Below are 21641 nucleotides of genomic sequence, written 5' to 3'. Positions count from 1 at the left end.
TCCCAGAAACCTAGGTCCTCGTCCCCACTCTGCTAAGGGCTATGTGGTGTTAAGGTTTACATATAAAATGTCCCCTCCAATATACGTGTGGTACTCAGCTTTTGTGGTGGTGTTGGGAAGTGGGGTCTTTAAGAGACAATTAGACCATTAAGTGGGGTTCGTACGTTTGAGTTTTCACTCTCTTGGGACTGGATTTCTTACTGTCAGAGCTGCTGGTTATAAAGCAAGTGCCTCTCATGATTTGCCTTTCTCACACACACTCACTCACACTTTCACTTCCTGCCATACATGAAGCAGCACAAGGTCCTCAGCAGAAGCTAAGAAGATGCTGGCACTGTGCTTTTGGACTTCCCGGACCCAGAGCCATGAACCAAAATAAACTTTCATTTCTCTATAAATTACCCAGCCTCAGGTATTCTGTTATAGCTACAGAAAACTAAGAGAGCAAACTTGAGCAACTCCATTCCTACTCCATGATTCAGTTACCCCCTTGGTCTAGTGAGGATGTCAGCAGGTGACCTTGAAGATCCTTCTGCCTACTGAGCCAGCTCAGTTGTCATCTCTGAAACCTCAGACATCCCCCCTCCCCTGCCAACTCCACTGCTGCATAAAGACTCATACCTCTGAGAATTCTGTGATTTCTCTATGTGTTTCTGTTCTTTCTTCTTGACCAAGAGCTGTTTATCCCAATACTCTGACTGTTAATAATTAGGAAATATGCCCAGATTGATGTTTGAGGAACACCCATTCCCATATCTGTAATTCTGACATTGGCCACAAGGTGGCGCTTTGCCACAGACGACTGACACTGCTCTTTGGTTGACGTTCTAGGAAGATGCTGAAAGCAGCAGCAGGAAAACCTTTTTGCAAAGGCCTATCCTCTCTGGCCCCTTTCCCCTCCTGTAAAATGGCAGTCTATCAAACAGCAATACAGACCTGATGCACTGTGGCCAAATTGGGGTTGCACCATTTCCAAGTTTCCCAGCAGGTGGGGCCAGGCTAGGGACCTGTCTTCACTGACCCTTCCAGCCTGGCCCCCACTCCTCCCCACTCCCTGGGCCACTGCAGCTGTGTGCCTTTCTCCTCCTTCCCGACTTCACTGTGCTCTCTCTGAACTGCATGGCTTCCCGCACACGGCTCTCCACCAGGTTCCCTCTCTCCACTCTCTTTCCAAGCCAACACCTTTTAGCTCTTTGAGATTCCGTTTAGAAATCTCCTTCTGCAGACCTTCTTTGACAACCCCACCCCCATACTTTTTTTTGGTACCAGGGATTGAACCTAGGGGTGCTGCACCACTGAGCCACGTCCTCAGCCCATTTTTATATTTTATTTAGAGACAGGGTCTCACTAAGTTGCTGAGGGCCTCACTAAGTTGCTGAGAGGCTGGCTTTGAACTTCTAATCCTCCTGCTTCAGGCTCCCAAGCTGCTAGGATCACAGGCGTGCACCACCACATCCCCCGCCTCCATATTTTTCTATGGCAACATTGACTGCACTGAAATTGCTTCCTCATGCCACCAGCTTGAGCATAGAGCTGGAGTGTTTCTCTTCTTTCTTCTTGACCAAGAGCTGTTTATCCCTGTGCTACATCCCCGGGGCCTAACACACACCTTGCACACAGGGCTGGGCCTCAAAAAGTTTGAGGAATGAAGAACGAATGTGTTCATGAATCAGTGAGTCTATAAACTAAGAGGTGTGCTGCAGCAATATGAACGGAGTCCTGCTCTCCTCCCCAAAAGGGGAGATGTGTGGAGAATAAGAAAAACAAAACCAAAAACCTCTAATGTTTTCCCTGACTGGGGAGAGCACTCGATGCTCCTTAGCACAACAAGGGCACATTATTACCTTCCTGTACAACACACCAAGAGGCAGGTCTCTCTAAAGAAGGCTCTCCTCTAAGAAAATGGATCCCCCTGCTGGCAAGATGACATCTCATTCAATTATTTGTGGGGGAAAAAAACAAAAACAGTCGAAGCTATTTTACTGTCTGTAGAAAGAGAAATTTCCAGGGGCTTCCACAAGGCCCTGCCTCTCAAAATGGCCCTTACGTTGTGTGTCAAAGTCACATTGAGACTTTGCTGGTTGCCAGGTATGTTTGTATATTCAGGAGCTGGGGAAGTAACTACAGGGTGGGTCACTGGGATTTGAACTCAGTCCCTGGGTACCATCAGCCCCAACTTGGACCAAGGCTCACTGTAGTAGATGTCAGTGGTCCCCTTGGAAAGAGCTTACAGGATGATTGACAGAATACATTTATACAGAGTCTGTCTTTAAGGGGATCTGGATTCCCTTTCATGCAAGGGGGCTAGTTTAGATCTGAAAAACAGAAGAGAGGCCTCCACTGTCCTCTGTAGTGATTCCAGTTGACTTGTGGACACCGAGTTGCAGTTTTTCCTGCTATGTGGAGCATGGGACACGTCAGTAGGATGCTCATCTATGTCATTCTTAAGGATATGGTGACGACTAGTCAATGCCAAAGGTCCCTGTGGGTCGAAACACTGGGACACCCACCTGATCCTGCTGCCTATTATGGGATACATGCCCCACTGTCCTTGGCACCTTTTGCTACCACTCGGCCCCTGCTATTCTGGGAGCCCATCATCTGTAGTGGAGTCAGAGAGCCCATCCCAGCGGTGGAAGTCTTATCTCATGGGGCCACCAGGAGCTTTTCAGGGATATTAGTGCTCCTCTCACTTGTGGATTTCCCAGTATCACAGTGAAGGGAACATCCTCTGTGGCCCCTTGGGGAACATAGTGGGTGGGTGGCTGTGCAGATTGTCCACAGTAAGTCAATCCTAACTTCTACTTAAGCCCTACTATTCCTTCCTGTACAACACACCAAGAAAGCTCTAGCATCTCAATATCACTACATGGAGGTCATCACTGAGTCCTAGTTTTATTCCAGGAGTTAAATAAATTATAGAGCTCCCATGTTGAATTTCTGGAAGGGACACTTGTATTCGTAAACCTGATGTAATACAGAGTTGCATTCCCTCCTCCTCCCTCTAAGGCCGTTGGAATCCATTCATGCACCTGTTCCTTGGGCTTCTACAGTAGCCACACTTTCTGGCATAGAAGCTCTATCTTCTCAGGTCAGGCTACTCGAGCATATCTGATGCCCTTTGAGAAGCTAGTGGCCACAAGACGTAGGTGTTGAGGAGAAAGGGTACTCCTTGCAAGGCAACTGCTTGGGTGACCTTATTACAGGATCCTTAGGCAAAGGAAAGTGAATCTTCTCAGATATGATGCCCAAGCTGCTTCCAAGGCAAGGGATGCTCAGAATGAATCAAGGATTCAAGGTCCTCAGCTTCATCCACCCAGATATCCCCATTCCAAGTCTCAGGCTCCCACTCCTTCCTAAAGACAGGCAGCAGACAGATGCGACAGGTAGCAACAAGAGGTTAAGGGGACAACTCTATAGACTGGGCCTACTGTGCTGACCCTCACATGCTTTCTTTTCAATATCAGTTTACCTGAGACCACTCTGGCCCTGACCTGGCCTTAAGTCATTAGGAGATGTTACATTCCTCAGCAAACAACATGTTCTCTGTAGGAGAAATGTGGATTCAAAGAATTCTCTGTACCAATAAGAAGAATATAAGTTACTCTGGGGGGGCGAGAGGGGGGGGGACTTTTGTGACCTTGACATAGACCAGATCCAAGACTCAAGGAGACCAGATAACTAGAAGCAAAGTCCCCCAACCACAAAATCTGTAAGAATAAGTCCCAATTAGAACTGGTCAGCATGGGACAAAGTAACCCAGAGAGGCCTTGGATCTTTAGCATGTCATTAAAATGGTAAAAATCTCCCTGCCACCATGCACACTGAGGACTCGAAAGTCTGATGCAATCCTGCTGTTAGTCAAAAGTGGAGAGGTGGACCTGAGTGGGACCTGGGACCTCCGATGAAACAGGAGGGCAGGAGGGGCACACTGTCCCTCTCTCCTCTGAGAGGATGCACTCTCTTTCTGCCTTGAGAGGATCCCTTTTCCTTTCTCTTCTAATGAACTCCTGCTGTTACTACGGTGTGACTCACTTTCATGAATTCTTCATGGAAGATTGCAAGAACCAGTGGTTGCAGACCCCCATGGTCACTGAGGTGGATCTCACTCTGTAACATTAATCAGTGTCCCAACAGATTGGCAAGGCTGTAAATTCAACTTATGCTAGAATCATGCAGCCCACATACTTAAATTGTATTTGTCATTTTCAGGAATACTGACCTGCAGCACAAGAAACATAATTCTTATATTTTTTAAATAAATGACTTAACACTACCATGGGAGCTTATTTCTAGGTGAGCTCTGCAGTTATTTGACGGTGACTCCTGTTTGAGGGTTCTTTCCCGGGACCACTTCTGGTAGGCATAGAGATGTCACTCAGGGCCTAGTTAGGTAACACGCAGAGCTTCTTATAAAGAAGTATCAACTTAGTAAGCAACTGTAGAGACAGTCACCACCACTAAGATTAGAACAAAGGGAAGGTTGAAATTTTTAAAACTTGGAAGCCCATAGGAGGGGTCCTTGGGGCTGAAACACACCTTTGCAGGAGTCTGCTACTTGGCCTATGGGAGTGTTTTTGAACTTGGAGTAGGGACCCTGTGGGGCTGGGGCAGCCCATTTGGAGCGGACCTGACTGTCAGCATCCCCTCAGCAGTCTGTGAGCCCCAGAATCTCTCAGACCCTGCAGCCACTCCACACCAGGTCACCCAGTACTTGTGCGATACAGAGATGGCGAAGGTCTAAGCTTCTGGTGCCGCCTCTCCGTGGCTCCTCCCTCTTTTGTGTCTTACACCCCCCAAATCTCAGTTCCCCTGTAAAGCCAGACCCTGAGGACCACTTGCCCACCTCCCTGCACTGTGGCCTAGAAGGCATCCCCAGGGGTGACCCCAAGGAAATGTGGCCCCATCCTCCCTCTCAGGGACCACTGCCCTGTGTCAGAACCCTGTCCAGTGCCTGCCCATGTAGATTTATTCATTTTATCCAATTTCACAGTTGTTAATGGCAGGGGGGAAAGTCCCCTGTCATTCTTTTTTGGCTGCTCAGCAGCTGAATTCCTGTCTTCCCCATCTGCATTTTGCCATGTCCCTCGTACACTGCATGGAAGCAAAATCTGTCCCTTGACAATCCCTGCCCATCACTCAGGGGCCTTTCCGCTGGAAACACACCTCTCCCCCTGCTCTGGAGTGGCCCATGGGAGGCCTGAAGACGTGGATTTTTATGGCCTCTCAGCCTGGAGCAGGGCCTTCTATGAGTGGCCTGTCTGTTCAGCTTAAGATTCAAATGCATGGCCTGTTCATGGAGAGGCTGCTCACTTGAACTCCTGTCTTCTTTCTCTTGGAAGCTCCCCAAGGACAGGGATAAAAGGCTCCCGCCATTTCTCTCCATGCAAAACTGGAGAAATGAATGGAGACATTCACTTTTGCTTCAGAAGCTACAGGGTGTGCACGCATCTAAGTGGGGCTCTAACTAGTTTTCCCTGGGTCCTTTGTGTCCAGACCCTAAGCAGAGGAGGTGGAAGTCACACCCTCCATGCAGAGTAGCCTCCACCCCCCACCCCTGCCCCGCCCCCATGCCTGGGATCTTACCACCTGCCAGACAATAGGGCACCTCAACCCACTTCCCTGCTGGGAGAATTGTCCCTTCTGTTTCCCATCATCCTGCAGGGCACTGCAGGTGTGGCCCACAGTGTTAATAGGTACCTTGGGATTCAGGGAGGGAAAGAACTATCTGATGGCAGTAGGTTTGTGGGTGATTTAAAAAAGAAACCAGACACTGCAGATCTTCCTTCAAAGCTTTGGAATGTTTTCTCCACCCAGATACTCAGACTTTGATGCCCCAGGCTTAGTGTTGGAAAATGAGTCTTGCTTTAATTCTCAGCGCCATTATGCAAACATAATGTTCTCCCTACCATTTAAAAGGAATGTAGATGGTATGTAAATGTACCGCTGTGGGATTGTATATTCCAACTCGCATTAAGCATACATTAATTTCTTAATAATAACATCATTCAGTTACTGCTCCCTCAATATTTGCATAAAAAGGGAGCCAATCATTGCTCTATGCATTTGCCACGTTCTGTCTGGTCTATTTCTCAGGTCGGGCTTTGTACTATGGGAATGGTGGTTTAGTTTGAGGAGACTAAAAATCATCTCGCTCAGCTCCTAAAGGTTTGACCCCCTTTCCATGCTTCTAGCCAAGACATCCTTGAACTTTTCCATTGACAGGGAGCTCACTACCTATGGAGCCACCTATTTTCTCTTTGGACAATCATGAATCATTTTCAAGTTTGAACATACCAGGTAGGATGTCCCTGAAATACAGCGTAGGATTTATCTTTTTGTTTCCCAGTCCTGCTCTGTTCCACTAACATTATAAGTGTTTCCTTTACATCATTAAACCATCTTAAAATTCTTTGCATACAAACACATTCACATATGTAAAAATATGCTACCACACTAGATGTACACTTTACAATTGCCATTTCACTAAACGATATACTATAAACATCTTTTTATTCCAACTAACCTACCTCTCCTTCCTCTCCTTCCTTAATGCCTGCATAATCCATAGTTTATTTAATTATTGCCTGCCAGTGGGCGGGTAGGTTGTTTCAACTTTTTTTTTGGGGGGGGGGGTACCAGGGATTGAACTCAGGGGCACTTGATCACTGAGCCACATCCCCAACCCTATTTTGTATTTTTTTTAGAGACAGGGTCTCACTGAGTTGCTTAGCGCCTCACTGTTGCTGGGGCTGGCTTTGAACTCGTCATCCTCCTGCCTCAGTCTCCCAAACTCCTGGGATTACAGGCATGCATCACCACACCTGGCTCCAGTTTTTGCTGTAGTGACCAACTCCAGGAGGAAATCTTCACCCAGAATGAATATCTCCCAAGGAGAGACTCACAGACGGGCACAGAAAGTCAAGGGATGTGAACCGGTTAAAAGGCCATTCCAGATAAAGACAGTGACGGAAAGTAACCACTAGTAAGTACTGAGAGCTGAGCCGGGCACTTTACCAACATGGTCACCTTTATTCCTCATCACTGCTTCCTCCCACCCCTGTGGCCCCTGACCATCTCTACTCTAGGTGGCTGATTATGAGGTAAGAACTAGAGTCGACTGGCCAGGTGGCTCTGCTCTGCCTAACACAAAAAGTGTCCTCCAAAGGAGCTCCTTTCTGAGAATATGAACACTCCCTGGAAAACTGCAAACCCGGAAAGAACTGGGCTTGGGGAGCAAACTGGACACCACCCAACAGTGTTATAGCTGGTCTTCCCAGGCACCAGAGGCTTTCTCCACTCTAGGAGCTCAGCAAAGGAAAGAAAGGAAAAGACAAACAAAAAGACAGCCCAGGGCAAATATGAGGTAGCAAGACATCCTTGAACTTTTCCATTGACAGGGAGCTCACTACCTATGGAGCCACCTATTTTCTAGTTTCCCAGAAAGCCTGGCCAGCAAGTTCCTCTCTCCGTTCAGCATCTTAACTTGGCTGCTCCTCAAATTCCAGCAGCCAAGACTTCCTTAAGGCCAGAGGGGGTGCACAGAGCCCAGATCAGAGTAGGTTTATGGGCAGCATCTCTCCAACATGCTTTCCCCAGGGGACCTCAGGCACCCTGACACTTGTGCACCAGGACTTCATTGGAACATTGTTTGCAGTAACAAAAGAACAGAAAACAACCAGTTTCAATAACTCCGATTGTGTGCAACCAAACACTGCAAAACTTAACTGCCTTTCACTTGAACTCCAAAATATATCACTGGAGCTCATCTAAATGAAGTCACCCATGACCATAAGCTATGTCATGAATTTATGTAGCATTAAGAAACACACACCACCAATTAAACCATGCCATCAATTGTACAAGAGGCTGGATTTCAGAGATGATACACGGTGGGGAAGCTGTGAAATATTTTAAAGGAGAGAGCTTATAAATCATAAATGTTTTAATAGACACAAAACATTATATATCTAAGAACCTGATAGCAAGACTGGCCTTTATAAACCAGAATAGGGGGTGGGATTCAGGATAAGAGAGAAACCCTGTTTTCATCATTCGTCTTCTTGTAAAATCTGAAAAATTCAACCACATATTCCCTATTAAAAATAAAATTCTGAAAATATACTGAATGTAAAATAAAAGAGCGCGTCCTCCTGTAATGTAATATTTGGAGCCAGCTGAAGCCGGGGCATCCAATGCCGATTCCACCCCAGCAGCCTCAGGAAAGTTCCCGCTCCGACTGGGTCTTGGTTTCCCTGAGAGTCTAATCGGATGTCGGAAAGCTGGTCTTGCAATATGCCTTTGGCTCCGAGACCCGGGCAGCCGGCGAGGCCACAGCGCTGCTGGGGTCCGGGGTCCGGGCTGCAGCCGGCTGACACCCCGCGGTGCAGACCCGGCCAATCAGCGGCCGCGGGGCGGGCGGGGTGGCTGCGCCGCACGCACGAAGCCGAGCGCGAAGCAGAGGCGCCACTGCCGTCTCGGAGCAGGCCATGCTGCGCTTGTCGCCGCTACTCCCGCTGCTGCTTATGCTGCCGCCGCTGGTCCCCAGCCTCGGGCTCCGGGACGCGGGCGGTCGGCACCCGGAGTGCGGTCCGTGCCGCTCAGAGAACTGCCCCGCGCCCGCGCGCTGCCCCGAGCCTGGGATCGTTGCGCGCGACGAGTGCGGTTGCTGCGTGCGCTGCCTGGGCGCGGAGGGCGCCAGCTGCGGGGGGCGGGCAGGCGCGCGCTGCGGCCCCGGCCTGGTGTGCGCCAGCCGGGCCGCAGGGGCGGCGCCCGAGGGCACCGGGCTCTGCGTGTGTGCTCAGCGCGGTCCTGTCTGTGGCTCCGACGGCCGCTCCTACCCCAGTGTATGCGCGCTTCGTCTGCGCGCCAGGCACGCGCTCCGCGCGCACTCCAGCCACCTTCATAAGGCACGCGACGGCCCCTGCGAGTTTGGTGAGTCTTCTAGAGCCCCAGGGCCCTGGCGGGTAGAGAAAGTGGGACCCCAATTCTCAAGGATGGGGGGCAAAGGATCCTTCTGCACAACCGTGGATCTGGCTGCCTGGGGCCTCAGTTTCCTCTTGGGGAACAGTATTTCGCATTTTGCTGGTGTTCAGGGAGACCAGGGTGGAAATTCACATCCTGCGCTCGCTTATCAAGTGCTTGGAGACACCAACCCTGGAGAGAGAGGAAGTTTTGATAAGCCTGCTGCCCTCTTTGGTACTTAGGTGCCTGCTCATACAGTGATTTGCAGGCTGGCCTCTTTGTCCCAGGGAAACTGGGAACTGAGGAGAGGGTTTCTCATTGGGTCTTCCCAGGTGTCCTGTGCCAGGTGGATTGTTTGAAAGGAGAGGAAGAAGAGGTGAGGCTGCTGGACAAGCAGGAGCTCCTAGGAGGAACTCGGGAGTAGTCAGGACAGAACACCAGGGATCCTGGTTTTGTGGGAGGCCCAGTCTAGGATCCTAAGGGAGCTGCCACCCAGAACAGCTGAGCCCTTTGGAGACCTAAGCTCTGAAAAGATTATTGCACAATCAGAGGCAGACCCAGGTTTTGTGGGTCTAACACACATACAACTGGAAAAGTCCTGCTTTAAGGAAAGGAATAGAAAATTATGAATTGCCAGGGACTTAGAAACTTAAACTTCATTAACATTGCCATACAACCATATCTGGGTGCCATAATTGCCTGTGTAATTCTCTGTGTAATTTTTAAAAATCAAATAGAAATAAACCAAAACATTAGTATACAGGAATGTCCAGCAAAGCACCCTGCTCTGCTAGCCCACTTTGCCTTAGTGCGGACATGACCCACCCATGAGGTTTTGGAGAACGGCTCATGTTTACTCTGCCTGGAGAGGGCAGTGGAGAGTTCAGGGTGAGTAAGTCTGTGGCTGGTGAGTCCACAGGAACGTGGCTTACCCTGAGCTTCAATTCTGGGGAGGAATTCTGGCCTGGACCTGGAGACCAAGTACAGGCTAAATGCCTAAGTCAGTGTAATGACTTAGGCTTCAAGATGGAAGCCTCAGGGTTGGGTGAAGCTTTTTCCAGGCCTTAAGAAGCATCTAATATTGTGATATTCCCTACCTCTCCAACGTATTCCAGGTGGATGTACTCAAGTCCAGGAGATTCAAGGGCTTGTTGGAAATGGGGCAGGATGTCTCCTGGCTGCGAAACAAAGACCATGTGCCGCTCTGTGCAGTCCCAGTTGACAGGAAGTGGCCATGGCTATTCCTCCTTGGGCTCCTGGTGCAAGACAGAGCTGGGGGGCTTTCTGAGTGGCCTTCTTTCTCCTCTCTGGCCAGGTCAGCCCCCAGGGAGCTATTGTTTAGGTCCCTTTTCCCTCAAACTCTTGTTTCTGTCCTGCGGCACTAAAATGGTCCTGTCCTTGCCTAACACTTGGTTTTTTTTTTTTTTTTTTTTTTTTTTAAATAATCTGCTTTCCTCAGCATTAAATTCACAGACAGTTCTCTTTGTCTGCAGACAGGTAACAGTCCACATTCAGGAGATGTAAGAAATGCTGACCTGGTTCCCCCAGAATCCACCCAGTGCTGATGGTCTCAAATCATTTCTCCCTAGAGTGGTATTCAGTTCTTAAGTGAAAGACACTTTAAAAGACATGTAGAATGAATTTTCTATTATGCAGAGGAGACTGAGGCCCAACAAGGGCAGGGGACTTGTCCAGGATGTCCAGTGAAGGCTGACTAGCTCCCAGGGACACCCTATCCAGTGCTCTTTCAGGACAGGACTTGATAGTCAGGCAGATGGTGGTTGTCATGGTTACCAGAGTAAGGACAGATGGCAGATGGAAACCCCAGACCCCTAATTCATTGAAAATTACCAAATGACAAGTAAATGTGACAGCCTCTCAATTCTGATCTATGGGCTCTGAGGCCCTCCCCAGGCTCAGTCCCCAGGAATAAAGATGTACTTGGGGCCAAACGGGAGCAATTCCGAAGCTGCTTTTCATGACCTCATCAGCGACAGGCGTCCTGGCCCCCCAGCTCAGCTGTCCTTCCCACCAGCATTTGTGTCATACACCGTCAGACCTGACACCGACACCCGTGCCCTGTCACCTTCTGTGCTGACTTGCTTGTGGGACACCCCCACCCCCACCCCGCCTGTGTCTTGGTAAGGCCTGAAGGTGTAGACAGGGAGATGTTTCCTTTTCCTAGCCACGGTGACACCTCATTCTGTGCTGCCCTAAAGCCATCTTTAATTCAGAAGACACAGCAGGAGCACTTTTTAACAATGCCCCTGGGGACCCTGGTTGAAGGAAAACAGGAGTCTGAGCTGAGCTGTTCTGCTTTAATATTGGTGAGACAATCACCCTTAACTGGACCAGAGCGAGGCGTTATTAAGTATTAATTAGGCTCCTCCCAGTGTAGAGAAGTGTCTGACACGTGCCCCCGAGAGCCAGTGGGAAACAGTTTGGGGACTTAAATGCTGCTCTTTCCTTCTGTGCTCTGAAATGCCCCAAACTGCCTAAAAATGACCGTGATCCTTTGATCCACACAATGGTTAAAGGCTCGGGTATAAATAATTCTTTCCTGTTGGACATTGTTTTTTGCACCCATCTTCTTACTGGGTCTTTGCAAATAATTTTGTTTTCATCCGAGAAGTCTCACTCCCATTTAATAGAAGGGAAAACTGAGGCACGCAGAAGGGAATTCCCTGGAGCCACCTGGCTACTCCAGCTGAAGGCAGCCCAGGTTTGCCTGGCTCCTTGTGGCTCCCTGCCATCCATCTCTTGCCTGCAGTGTATGAAGCCCCTGCGGCGGCAGTGAGCTCTTGAGATCCTGAATCTCAGAAAATTCACCTTGGTTGAAATTCCAGCTCCACTTAGAAACCCAAGGCGCCGCAGTGTTACCAGGTAACCAGAAGAGGCAGCGAATGCCACTTTGTGAGAGGGACAAAGAAAGGGGCCTCATGTTCAAAAGCCTTTCATTGCCAAGGGAGGGGATTTGAGGCACGGGCTGCAGGGAGCGGGATTAAGCTGTTCCACGTCATATAGTGACTATTAGCATAAATTACCGGGGCTGCTCAGTGCGTTGATTATTAAACTCTTTGGTTGTGCACTTCTTAATACAAGCAGATGAGGCCTGGGGGATGACTTTGGATATTCTTTCTTTCCCTAGCACCATTAACTTTAAAGAAATCTCAGAGGCATTTGAGAAGATCTTTTATTCCAGCCATCGAGGACCCATTTAATTGACGGGCTAGGGAGACCAATCACCTCACACGATAATAATAATATTGATCCCTTTCATCTCTGCAGATCCCCACGGTCACATCCATTATCTGCCTGCCCCCCAGAGGGTGGGGCAGCGGACACTCTCTTCATTTGCACACAGGGAGGAAATGGTTAGCAACTTGCCCAGTCCCAACTTGCCCAGTCCTGAATGCTCGGTACCTGGACCCCAGGTGTTTGAGTCTCCCTCCGCTTCTGTTTGCCCACACTATGGTATTGCCTCCTGTGACCATGCGCACCTGGTGGCTAGCCATGTGACCTGCTGGTTAGCCTTCGGGGTGGGTGGATTTGTGCCCTCTCTATTTCTAGGGCCATTGTTAGCACGAGCAGAAGGACAGAAGCATTGAGCAAGGAGGAGCTAGAGAGATGAAGCTGGCACAGAGGCTGGGCTGATCAGGTGCCGTCTCCCTCCTAAGAGCCACGTTATTCTTATCAAAAGCAGGTGGGAAGGAAAGACCTGGTTCTTCAGGGATTATGGAGGCTTTGGCAATGGTAAGGTGAGAAGATGTGTGGGTGCCAGGGTGAAGGCTGTGGGTCATGGCCTCTGGTGCCTCCAGGAAGAACCCTGATGGGCCCCGTCACCAGAAGTGAGCAGAAGGTTGCAGTCAGGCCAGGCACCATGGAAGAGTCTAACCCTGAGATAAGACAGCCGGCCACAACTTTGGATCCCTCTGTAAACGTGTGGGGGTCTTGGAACTCTTCCTTCTCACAGCAGCCCACGAGGAATGGGCAAGGGGATAAAGGGGCTCCTGTGCCCTTTTTAAAGAAAGCTGTAATCCCAGTGGCTCTGGAAGCGGAGGCAGGAGAATCCCAAGTTGGAGGCCAGCCTCAGCAACTTTTAGCAAGGCCCTGTCTCAAAATGAAAAATTCAAGGGCTGGGCGTGTGGCTCTGTAGTTAAACACCCCTGGGTTCAATTCCTGGTACTTACTAAATAAATAAACAAATAAATAAATAAATAAATAAATAAATAAAAAGGGGAAGGGCCAAATCATGACACTGGGAATGGTACAGATAGAATTCAAAGCAGAGTTCCTCTGTCCCAGCTAGCACACTGTCCCTCCTGCCTCTGGCAGCATCCCCGTGTCATATATTTAGGGTAATAATGGGGACTGGGCTGTCCAAGCAAGGGCACAGTCCCTTGTGCGCTTCCAGGCACACAGTGCATCACACGCATTTTCTCTGTCCATGGCTGTGTCCAGTGCAACCCCAAGGAATGAGCTCTTAGGAGCATAGGTCCCCCACGTCGTAACATTGCCCTTTGGTGATCTGCTTTTTATGCTTTGCTGAAATCAATCAGAGCCATCCGTAGGATCATATGCTGAGTCCTAGGAATCCTCCTAGTAAAACTTTGGACCTGAGGATTTTTTTTGGGAACCCCCAGCACAACCCCTAAATAACTAATCTCTCATTGTAGAATGGAGTCCATACAGATAACAAATGTTTCACTTTAAAAGATAGCATGGGACAAGCCTGTTATCCCAGCAGCTCGGGAAGCTGAGGCAGGAGGATCTCAGATTTAAAGCCAGCCTCGATAGCTTAAAAAGGCACTAAGCAACTTAGTGAGACCCTATCTCAAAGTAAATGGGGATATGGCTCAGTGGTTAAGTGCCCTGGGTTCAATCCCCAGTACCCACCCCCCCCAAAAAAAAAAAAGGAAAGAAATACATATATGGGCAGCTTGAGCAGTGCCCCCATCTGGCAACCGAGAAGATTCCTGGAAAGATGAACAGCTCAGTGCTCGGTTATAAAAGAAGAACCCTCAGCACACAGCAAGTGCCATGTTAAGCCGGTAGTCATTACCATTGTTACTGAGAATATTATTGACTATGAAGAGCTGCTACAGATGAAAATGTCTTCAGTTTTAAAACCAACCATGTTACAATTAAAAGCAGATGATTATGGCAAAGCACGGCATGAGGGCGCTTTTTGAGCTAATGGAACGGTTGCGGATCCTGGGAGTTACCTGACTGCCTGCCTTTGTCAAAACTGTGAACCACGCACCAAGAAGAGTGCCTTGTCCGTACATGCAAATTCACAAATGAATGATTGTTCAATGTTCCTTTGAGCGGGGTCTCTTTTGTAAAAAGAAATGGCGTTTCCTGCCATGAAATCCAGGCAGACCCAGGATTGCCAAGGCAGTCGTCCTTAATTGTCGTTGTTGGAGAGAGGAAGAGGAAATGGCATTTGCTGGTTTATTCATTTAGGCCTGAAAGGGAGTGATGAAATCTCATTTAAAATTTATGACTTTACATGAATGGAAGTGAAACGCGGTGATCCAGCGTCCCCTTGGAATCTACCGGGGGCTCTGGAATAAGAGGCGGTTCTGATTGTTCCCGCAGTGAGACATTTGGGGACGGGTTTGGGCTCCGGTGAAGGTGGCATCCCAGCGCCTGTGTGGCTGAGGAGGCGCTGGCAGGAGGATGTGAATAAATTAGCCTCTTTGTCATCGCAGATGGGGTCCCTGCCAGCGAGCCTGGGTGTGGGGCTCTGGGTGGCTGCGGGCAGGTTAGAAGTCCATGGCTCCTGGGTAAGCGTGGGCTGGGGGGGTCCTTCACAGGGCAGGCAGATGGGCCTGGCAGAGGAGTCGGGGGAGCCTCCTGGGTGGGGAGGGAAGTCCCTGCATGCAACTCCCTGGAGAGCTGTGGGGCACCCAGCGGGCTGTGGGCTCCGGAGGGCAGTCCTGGGGTCAGCAGGTGGCCATTACAGAGACGCAGGTTTAGCTCCAGGTAAGGCTGAGCTTTTTTTACCAGGAGAGCCTCCGAGGAGGGCAGGTGGTCTCCGGTGATCTCTGCACCAGCCCAGCCTCCTGCCTGCTTCCCCCTCCCCCCCCCACTTCTCCTTTTTTACTGCACAAGGACCTTCCCCTCTTAGGGCAGCCTGTGGAAAGCAGGATTGTCTCAGAGTCACCAAGCCTCTGTAGTTCGATGGCCCTGGAGTGAACGAATTTGTTCTTTTCTTTGCCAGGGATTTCTTCATCTAGTCTCCTCAGTTGGCCAGACCTGAGCCCCGTCCCCTGTGTCTCGCTCTGTCACTCATTCCATGGGTAGACCCACTCAGCAGCCTGGGAGCAGGGTTGTTATCCCCGTTTTACAGAGGAGGAGGCCTGAGCCAAGAGCATGTCACTGGCCAGGCCTCCACCTTGCTCCTTGCCCAGGACACCTGGGCTGGATGCCAGGGTGCTGAGCTGGCCGTCAGCACAGGTGAGACTGCATAGATACACCTGGACTCCCAGGCCAGCTGGACTCAGCAGAGCCAAGAGGTGCAGCCCCCTGATCCTGGGTAAAGTTCCCAGCCAGGCCCTGTGAGCTGGGGGAGATGCCCACCTGGGGAGCTGTGGGAGTGGGTGTATCCCATCGGAGGGAAGCAGGGCACTGGGGGGAGGCTGGATGGGGGTCTGAAGGCCGAGGAGGCTGGACTGGGTATTATACAGCCCAGTGGGGGCAGAAGCCAGGGGCAGGAGGAAGCAGGGCGTGGAGCATGAACTAACAGTTTTTAATTTGATGCCAGTGTGCTCCCAGGTCCCCTCCAGAGAGCCCACCCTCCCCCTCCCCCCTGTAATATTCCGGCAACCTAGAATGGCATTTGCCCCATTTTCTGAGTAGCCCTGGCTCTGCTCCCTTGGCCTCTGGGTTTCCAGGTCTGCACTTGGGGCTGGGGAGTCCATGGTGTCTATGTGGTGCCCATGTAGACGGTGGCATCTGGAGTGGACGGCAGGGCTCAGCTCCAGGGTGTGGCAGCCATGGGGCATGGCATTCTCCTTTGGAACACCCCGCACATGGAAACAGAAACGCCCATCTGCTTGAAGTCTCTGCCGTTGGTGATGTGACATTGGTGCTCTTGGAGTCTGCCACCCCCATCCTGTAGCTGAATAAGCAGATGGCAGCCAGGGAGGGGCCGGGGAGGGGGTATGCTGAGACCCAGGCTCTGCCACTGAGCTTGGGAACTTGCCAGTTTCCTGGTGGTGAAACAATGGGAGCAGGTCACAAGAGCAGCAGAACCTTCCAGGTCTGAAGAGAGCACCCATCTATGAGGCCCCGCCAGGCCCTCAGCAGGCAAGGTGGTGGTGGAGGTGGGGTGCTTGGGGCCAGTCAGGGTAAAGGGTGTGTTCCCTTGTCTTCTTCTCCCAGCTCCTGCAGTCATCCTGCCACCCCGGAGTGTTCACAATGTCACCGGGGCGCAGGCATACCTGTCCTGTGAGGTGAGGGCCGTGCCCACCCCAGCCATCACATGGAGGAAGGTATTTGTCTCCAAGACTTGTGCGTCATTGTGTGTGTGTGTGTGTGTGTGTGTGTGTGTGTGTGTGTATGTGTTGGTGTCTGTGCGAGAGAGACAGAGACAGAAACTGCCAGGCAGGTGTGGGTGGGAAGTATTTTTTCTTTAAGTGGTTTGTGTGCGTATCTTTGTGTGGGGGCCAGAGGATTAGGAAAAGGTACCTGGTATATCACTTTCTGCCTCAGAAACTTAAACCACAGCACTCTCCCCGGAGAAGGGAGTGGGATTGCAATCCTTCCTGTGCCATTTGGTCCCTCAGTTGCCCAGAAAGTTCTGCTGTCACCTATCCTACATGAGCTGCTAGGACCCAAGAGACTGCTTCACTGTGGAGCTAAGTGGTTGGCAGGCTTGGCTGATGGCAGAAGCCCCAATCCCCTTCCAAACCCAAATCTTCCTGAAGACCAGTCGACTTTGTCTTCTGTCCCCTTGTCTCGGCAGCCCTCTTAGTAATAAGACCAGCAGAATTCCTTCTGCCACTGCGGCCGCCTTAGTGGTGATGTGAGGTGATGTCCAGCAGGGGGTGCTGTCTCTACGCACATTTAGGAATGAGCTGTGTTAGGGTTTCAGCCTTTTAGACAGTGAGAGCGTGCGGGTGGTGAGGATGTCTGCGAGGTGTCCTGATCCAGAAGTCCTCTCTCTAAACTGCTCACGGTTTCTCCGTGCTCTATAGGTCACACACTCCCCTGACGGTACTGAGGTGCTGGAGGAGTTACCTGGGGATCACGCCAATATAGCTGTCCAGGTGCGAGCTTCCAACCACGAGGCCACAGCCTGGATTTTGGTGAGTGTTTAGGATTATTGGGTGCTACTGACTCACCCTATGGAGCACCCTTGATCCTTGGGTAACACATTACCCTTTTCAAAGCTGTTTCTATCCATTGCTCACAAGACCATCTAGTGGCCCTGAGGTGGGTGGGGCAGGTTGTGTACCTCCTGAGAGCACAAGAGGTCTGCTGCTGTGGCCCTCAAAAGATGTCTTTGTCCTAAAGTGCAGAACCTGTGGAGGGGGAGGGGTTGCTGAATGGCCAACTTTAAGATGGGGTGAGGAGCCAGGGGCAGTGGGCATGCCCATCATCCCAGCAATGCAAGAGGCTAAAGGCAGGAGAACTGCAAGTTCAAGGCCAGTCTGGGCAATTTAGTGAGACCCTATCTCAAAATAAAAAATAAAAAGCTAGGGGGTGGGTATAACTCAGTGGTGCAGCACCTGCCTAGCATGCAGGAGGCTCTGGGTTTAATCTCCAAAACCCCCAAAAAAGGGGAGGGGAGTAGACTTTAAATGAGGACGAAGGAGGCTGTGTCAGGGTGGTGTGATGTGCAGGACTGTACCCACCAGTGCTGGCCCTGCAGAAGGAGGATGGGCCCCAAACCAAGGTGCACTGTTGTCCTCTAGAAGCTATATAAAGCAAAGAAGCAGATTGTCCCCTAGGGCCTTAGGAATTCTGCTGACACCTTGATTTTAGCTCACTGAGACTCTTTTGGCCTGCTGACTTCCAGAACTATAGATGATGGATTTGCGGAGCTATAAACCATCGAGCCTAGGACGGTTTGTTACAGCAGCCCTGAGAAGCGAATACACCCATGTGACTGATAGAGGGAAGAGGCACATTCAAGTCCTCCTGCAGGGCTCTATTATGTCACTTGCAGCATTTTTGCCAAAATAAGGGAATGTCATATGTGTCAAAGGCTCATGGAGCAAGGAGCTAGGGGTCCATGTTGAGCAGTCACAATTATCCTCTCTAAGCCTCAGTTTCTTGTGACCTTAGCAGGCCTGAAAATGATACTAGTTTTATTTAGAGACAGTGTCTCACTGAGTTGCTTGGTGCCTTGCCTTTGCTGAGGCTGGCTTTGAACTTGCAATCCTCCTGCCTTAGCCTCCTGAGCACCTGGGATTGCAGGCATGCGCCAACATGACCAGCTCTTATTTAATTCTTAATGGTATGGCCGAACACTTGCTGAAAATGTTCAACTGGTGTGTTCAGAGGGGGATGGCGTGCGTAGCCTGGTTTGCGAGTGATAGAAGCGAGAGAGAGCACAAGAGAAGAGAGCCGGTTATAGATCTGGTGGTGAGCACTTAGGGATACTCCATAAGGAAGTCTTATCCTCCCTAGCCCTGGGAGGTTTGGTGATGCTTCACCTAGCTGAGGGACTCAGAATGCAGTGCACATTCCCTCATTTTCTTACAAGGAAAGATGGGGAAAGGTTATATCTGGTGGTGTTTTGTAAAGGTCACCCACATAAGGAACATGCTATGGGGTCCTTCTTTGGACAGTAGATTGTTGTTCTTTTTGTTTGCAGTATATTCCTCATAATCTGTATCTGTCAACTTCAATAAAAGGGCCAAGTAGCTTATACACATAAAGGCAGGAATGCAAAGGAATCATTAAAATGAGAGTCACAATAGGGAGCATGCTCCTCAAGAGGGTTCCTAAGAAGGAATTTCACTGTGTGCTCTTCAGCAGCCAAAGCAAAAGAGAAATAGCTTGGTCTTATTCTAAAGAGGAGCAAGTGTTCGGCCATACCATTAAGAACTAAATAAGGGCTGGTTGCATTGGCGCATGCCTGCAATCCCAGGTGCTCAGGAGGCTGAGGCAGAAGGATTGCAAGTTCAAAGCCAGCCTCAGCAAAAGCAAGGCACTAAGCAACTCAGTGAGTCATTGTCTCTAAATAAAACATAAAATAGGGCTGGGGATGTGGCTCAGTGGCTGAGTGTCATTCCTGGTACCAAAAAGAAAAAAAAAAAAAAAAAAGAACTAAATAAGGGAAGCCATGTGCAATAGCACATGCCTATAATCCCTGCACCTTGGGAGGTTGAGGCAGGAGGATTGCAATTTCGAGGCCAGCCTCAGCAACTTAGTGAGATCCTGTCTCAAAACAAAATAATAAAAAGGTCTGGAGATGTGGCTTAGTGTTAAAGCACCCCTGAGTTCAATCCCCTGTACCTGCCTCCCCCCCAAAAAAAAAACTAAAAAAGGAAGTCACTTTTGTCTACCACATACAACTATCTAAACATGTCTGTTGTATTTCTAGATCAACCCTCTGAAAAAGGAAGACGAAGGAGTGTACCAGTGTCATGCGACCAACATGGTCGGGGAGGCCAGGTCCCACGGCACAGTGACCGTCCTGGATCTGAATAGATACAGAAGCTCCCTCTCCCCGGCTCCAGCAGGCCTCCTGTGATGGGGTAATGTATACATTCCAGTCATTGAAATGTCCCTACGCCCACGTCTAAGGGATCGGAGGCAGTCATTAGATGTGTAATGGAAAGAGAACAGTACATAAGTGGGGAGAGCAGAGGAAAGCAGGGCCGTGTGAAGATGAGCAGGCGGACCCTCTGTTAGGTACCACACATGTTTCTCTCTGAGTTTCCCAGCGTGCAATGCCCAGAGCCATGAACACGATGGGTGTCCATGAGATGGAAAAGCCATGGTGGTTTCAGTTTCTGAGGCTGGAGGGAATACTTCCACTGAGCCCTGAGAGAGGGCAGACAGTGTCATTGTGACGGCATCCAGGTGGAAACATTCCTGCAGAGAAGGCTGCTAGGCTTCATTTGTCTCCTCCCAGGACACTTTGTGGGACAGCCCTCCAGCTCCAGGCTTGTCTTGCTGGCCCCACTACTTACTGTACGCTGCTTAGCAACGGCTCTCAGGGGGAAGGGGAAGGGAGGCAGGATCGCTGCATCTCTTTTTGGCCAGGTGGCTTAGTCTTCCTAGTCACACAGGTGACAGCTGGGGTCACATCTGTCCCCTGCCTACAGACAACTGTGAACTTGGGAAATGAATCACTTTAATTAGCCCACTTTTGCTATATAACAACTCCCAAACCTGGCTGGTTCACAGCCACAAACATTTAGCTCTTGCTCACGTTCCATGCCACTGATCCGGGTTTGCTGTGACTCCACCCCATGTCTCCTTGCCCAGGACCCAGCTGGAGGAGCAGCCCCAACATGTAATATGTCCACTCTGCAGCAGAAGGAACGAGCAAGAAGCTGGGCCAAGCACACAGTCTCGTTTGAAGTTTCTGCTCAGATGTGATACACATCCTGCCTCCTTTCAATCCATGGGCAGGGATGCACGGTCCCTTCCCAGGGATGGAAGAAGAGCCATGAACAGCTTCTGTCACTAAGACAGACCAACAGGGTCTGGATAGAACAGGAAAAATTAGAAACAAGTATGTAGAGTTTCTTAAAAGCAGAAGGATTTTGCCGGGTGCAGTAGTGTTCGCCTATAGTCCCAGCGCCTTGGGACGCTGAGGCAGGAGGATCACAAGTTCAAAGCTGGCTGGGGAAACTTAGCAAAACCCCATCTCAAAATAAAAAGCAAAAAGGGCTGAGGATGAGCTCAGTAGTCAAGCACCCCAAGTTGAATACCCAGTACCAACAAAACCCAAACGGACAAGAGCAGAAGGATTTGGCTGTGGCCTCAGCCACACGATGCCTTTGGCCTCTGCTGTTGCACCCACTCTGTGTGCAAGGCCTTACATCAGGTCTGTAGGGGATGCAAGAAAAATGGAAAGTAAACATTATTATGGTATCAGGGAGAGTGCTAAGGGAACAGGAGAGCTGTGCGGGCTTGAGGCAGGAGAAACATCCAGAACAAGGGAAAACAAGGAAGGAAGTGCTTTAGGGTTCAAGGGCAGGTGTCTGTGGGCAGTTAGAGGTCCCAGACATGGCTAAGAAGATGTGCAAGTGTAACCATGAAGTAAGAATTCAGCAAAGAGTTAGGCCTTCCTGATACTTGACTTTTTATTTTATCCATCTATATAAAATAGGTTATTCTATACATTGTAATAACATATGCCATATAGATAATACACACATTGTTTCATTTTGAGGTTTTGTGTTTCCTTGACACCATGCTGTATGGAGCAGCTCTTGCTCACAGGCCTCCAGGAGCACAGAGCTCACTCTCACCAGACAAACACCTGGCATTTTCCATTGGCTGAAAAGTCTCCTCTCATATCCGGCTGAAGTCACCTCCCTGGGAAATCCACCCATTGGTCTAAGATGCCCCGCAGAGCCAGGTGCAGTGGCACACGCCCATAATCTCAGCAACTCAGGAGGCTAAGGCAGGAGGATCACGAGTTTGAGGTCAACCTCAGCAACTTAGTGAGGCCCTGAGCAACGGAGCGAGACCCTTGTCTCAAA

General features: G+C 50.0%; 1 protein-coding gene across 1 annotated transcript; it reads left to right on the top strand.

Annotated features, from left to right (window-relative positions):
• Window positions 1–8489: 8489 nt before the first annotated feature.
• On the top strand, window positions 8490–19675 carry Igfbpl1 (insulin like growth factor binding protein like 1). The gene is made up of 4 exons (XM_026380226.2): window positions 8490–8934; window positions 16354–16463; window positions 17169–17279; window positions 19526–19675. The coding sequence occupies exons 1-4, from the start codon at window positions 8490–8492 to the stop codon at window positions 19673–19675; spliced, it is 816 nt and encodes a 271-aa protein (XP_026236011.2).
• The last annotated feature ends 1966 nt before the right edge of the window (window positions 19676–21641 follow it).

Source organism: Urocitellus parryii, chromosome 4 (assembly GCF_045843805.1).
Source record: "Urocitellus parryii isolate mUroPar1 chromosome 4, mUroPar1.hap1, whole genome shotgun sequence".
Taxonomy (NCBI): Eukaryota; Metazoa; Chordata; class Mammalia; order Rodentia; family Sciuridae; genus Urocitellus; species Urocitellus parryii.
This window is presented reverse-complemented; position numbering and strand designations above follow the sequence as displayed.

What these genes read in the sequence shown, in the direction of transcription:
- Igfbpl1 (XM_026380226.2), top strand. Translation starts at nt 8,490, where the DNA reads ATGCTGCGCTTGTCGCCGCTACTCCCGCTGCTGCTTATGCTGCCGCCG. An exon ending in CGACGGCCCCTGCGAGTTTG is followed by an intron (nt 8,935 to 16,353) that starts GTGAGTCTTCTA and finishes TTCTTCTCCCAG; the next exon opens with CTCCTGCAGTCATCCTGCCA. An exon ending in AGGCCACAGCCTGGATTTTG is followed by an intron (nt 17,280 to 19,525) that starts GTGAGTGTTTAG and finishes TTGTATTTCTAG; the next exon opens with ATCAACCCTCTGAAAAAGGA.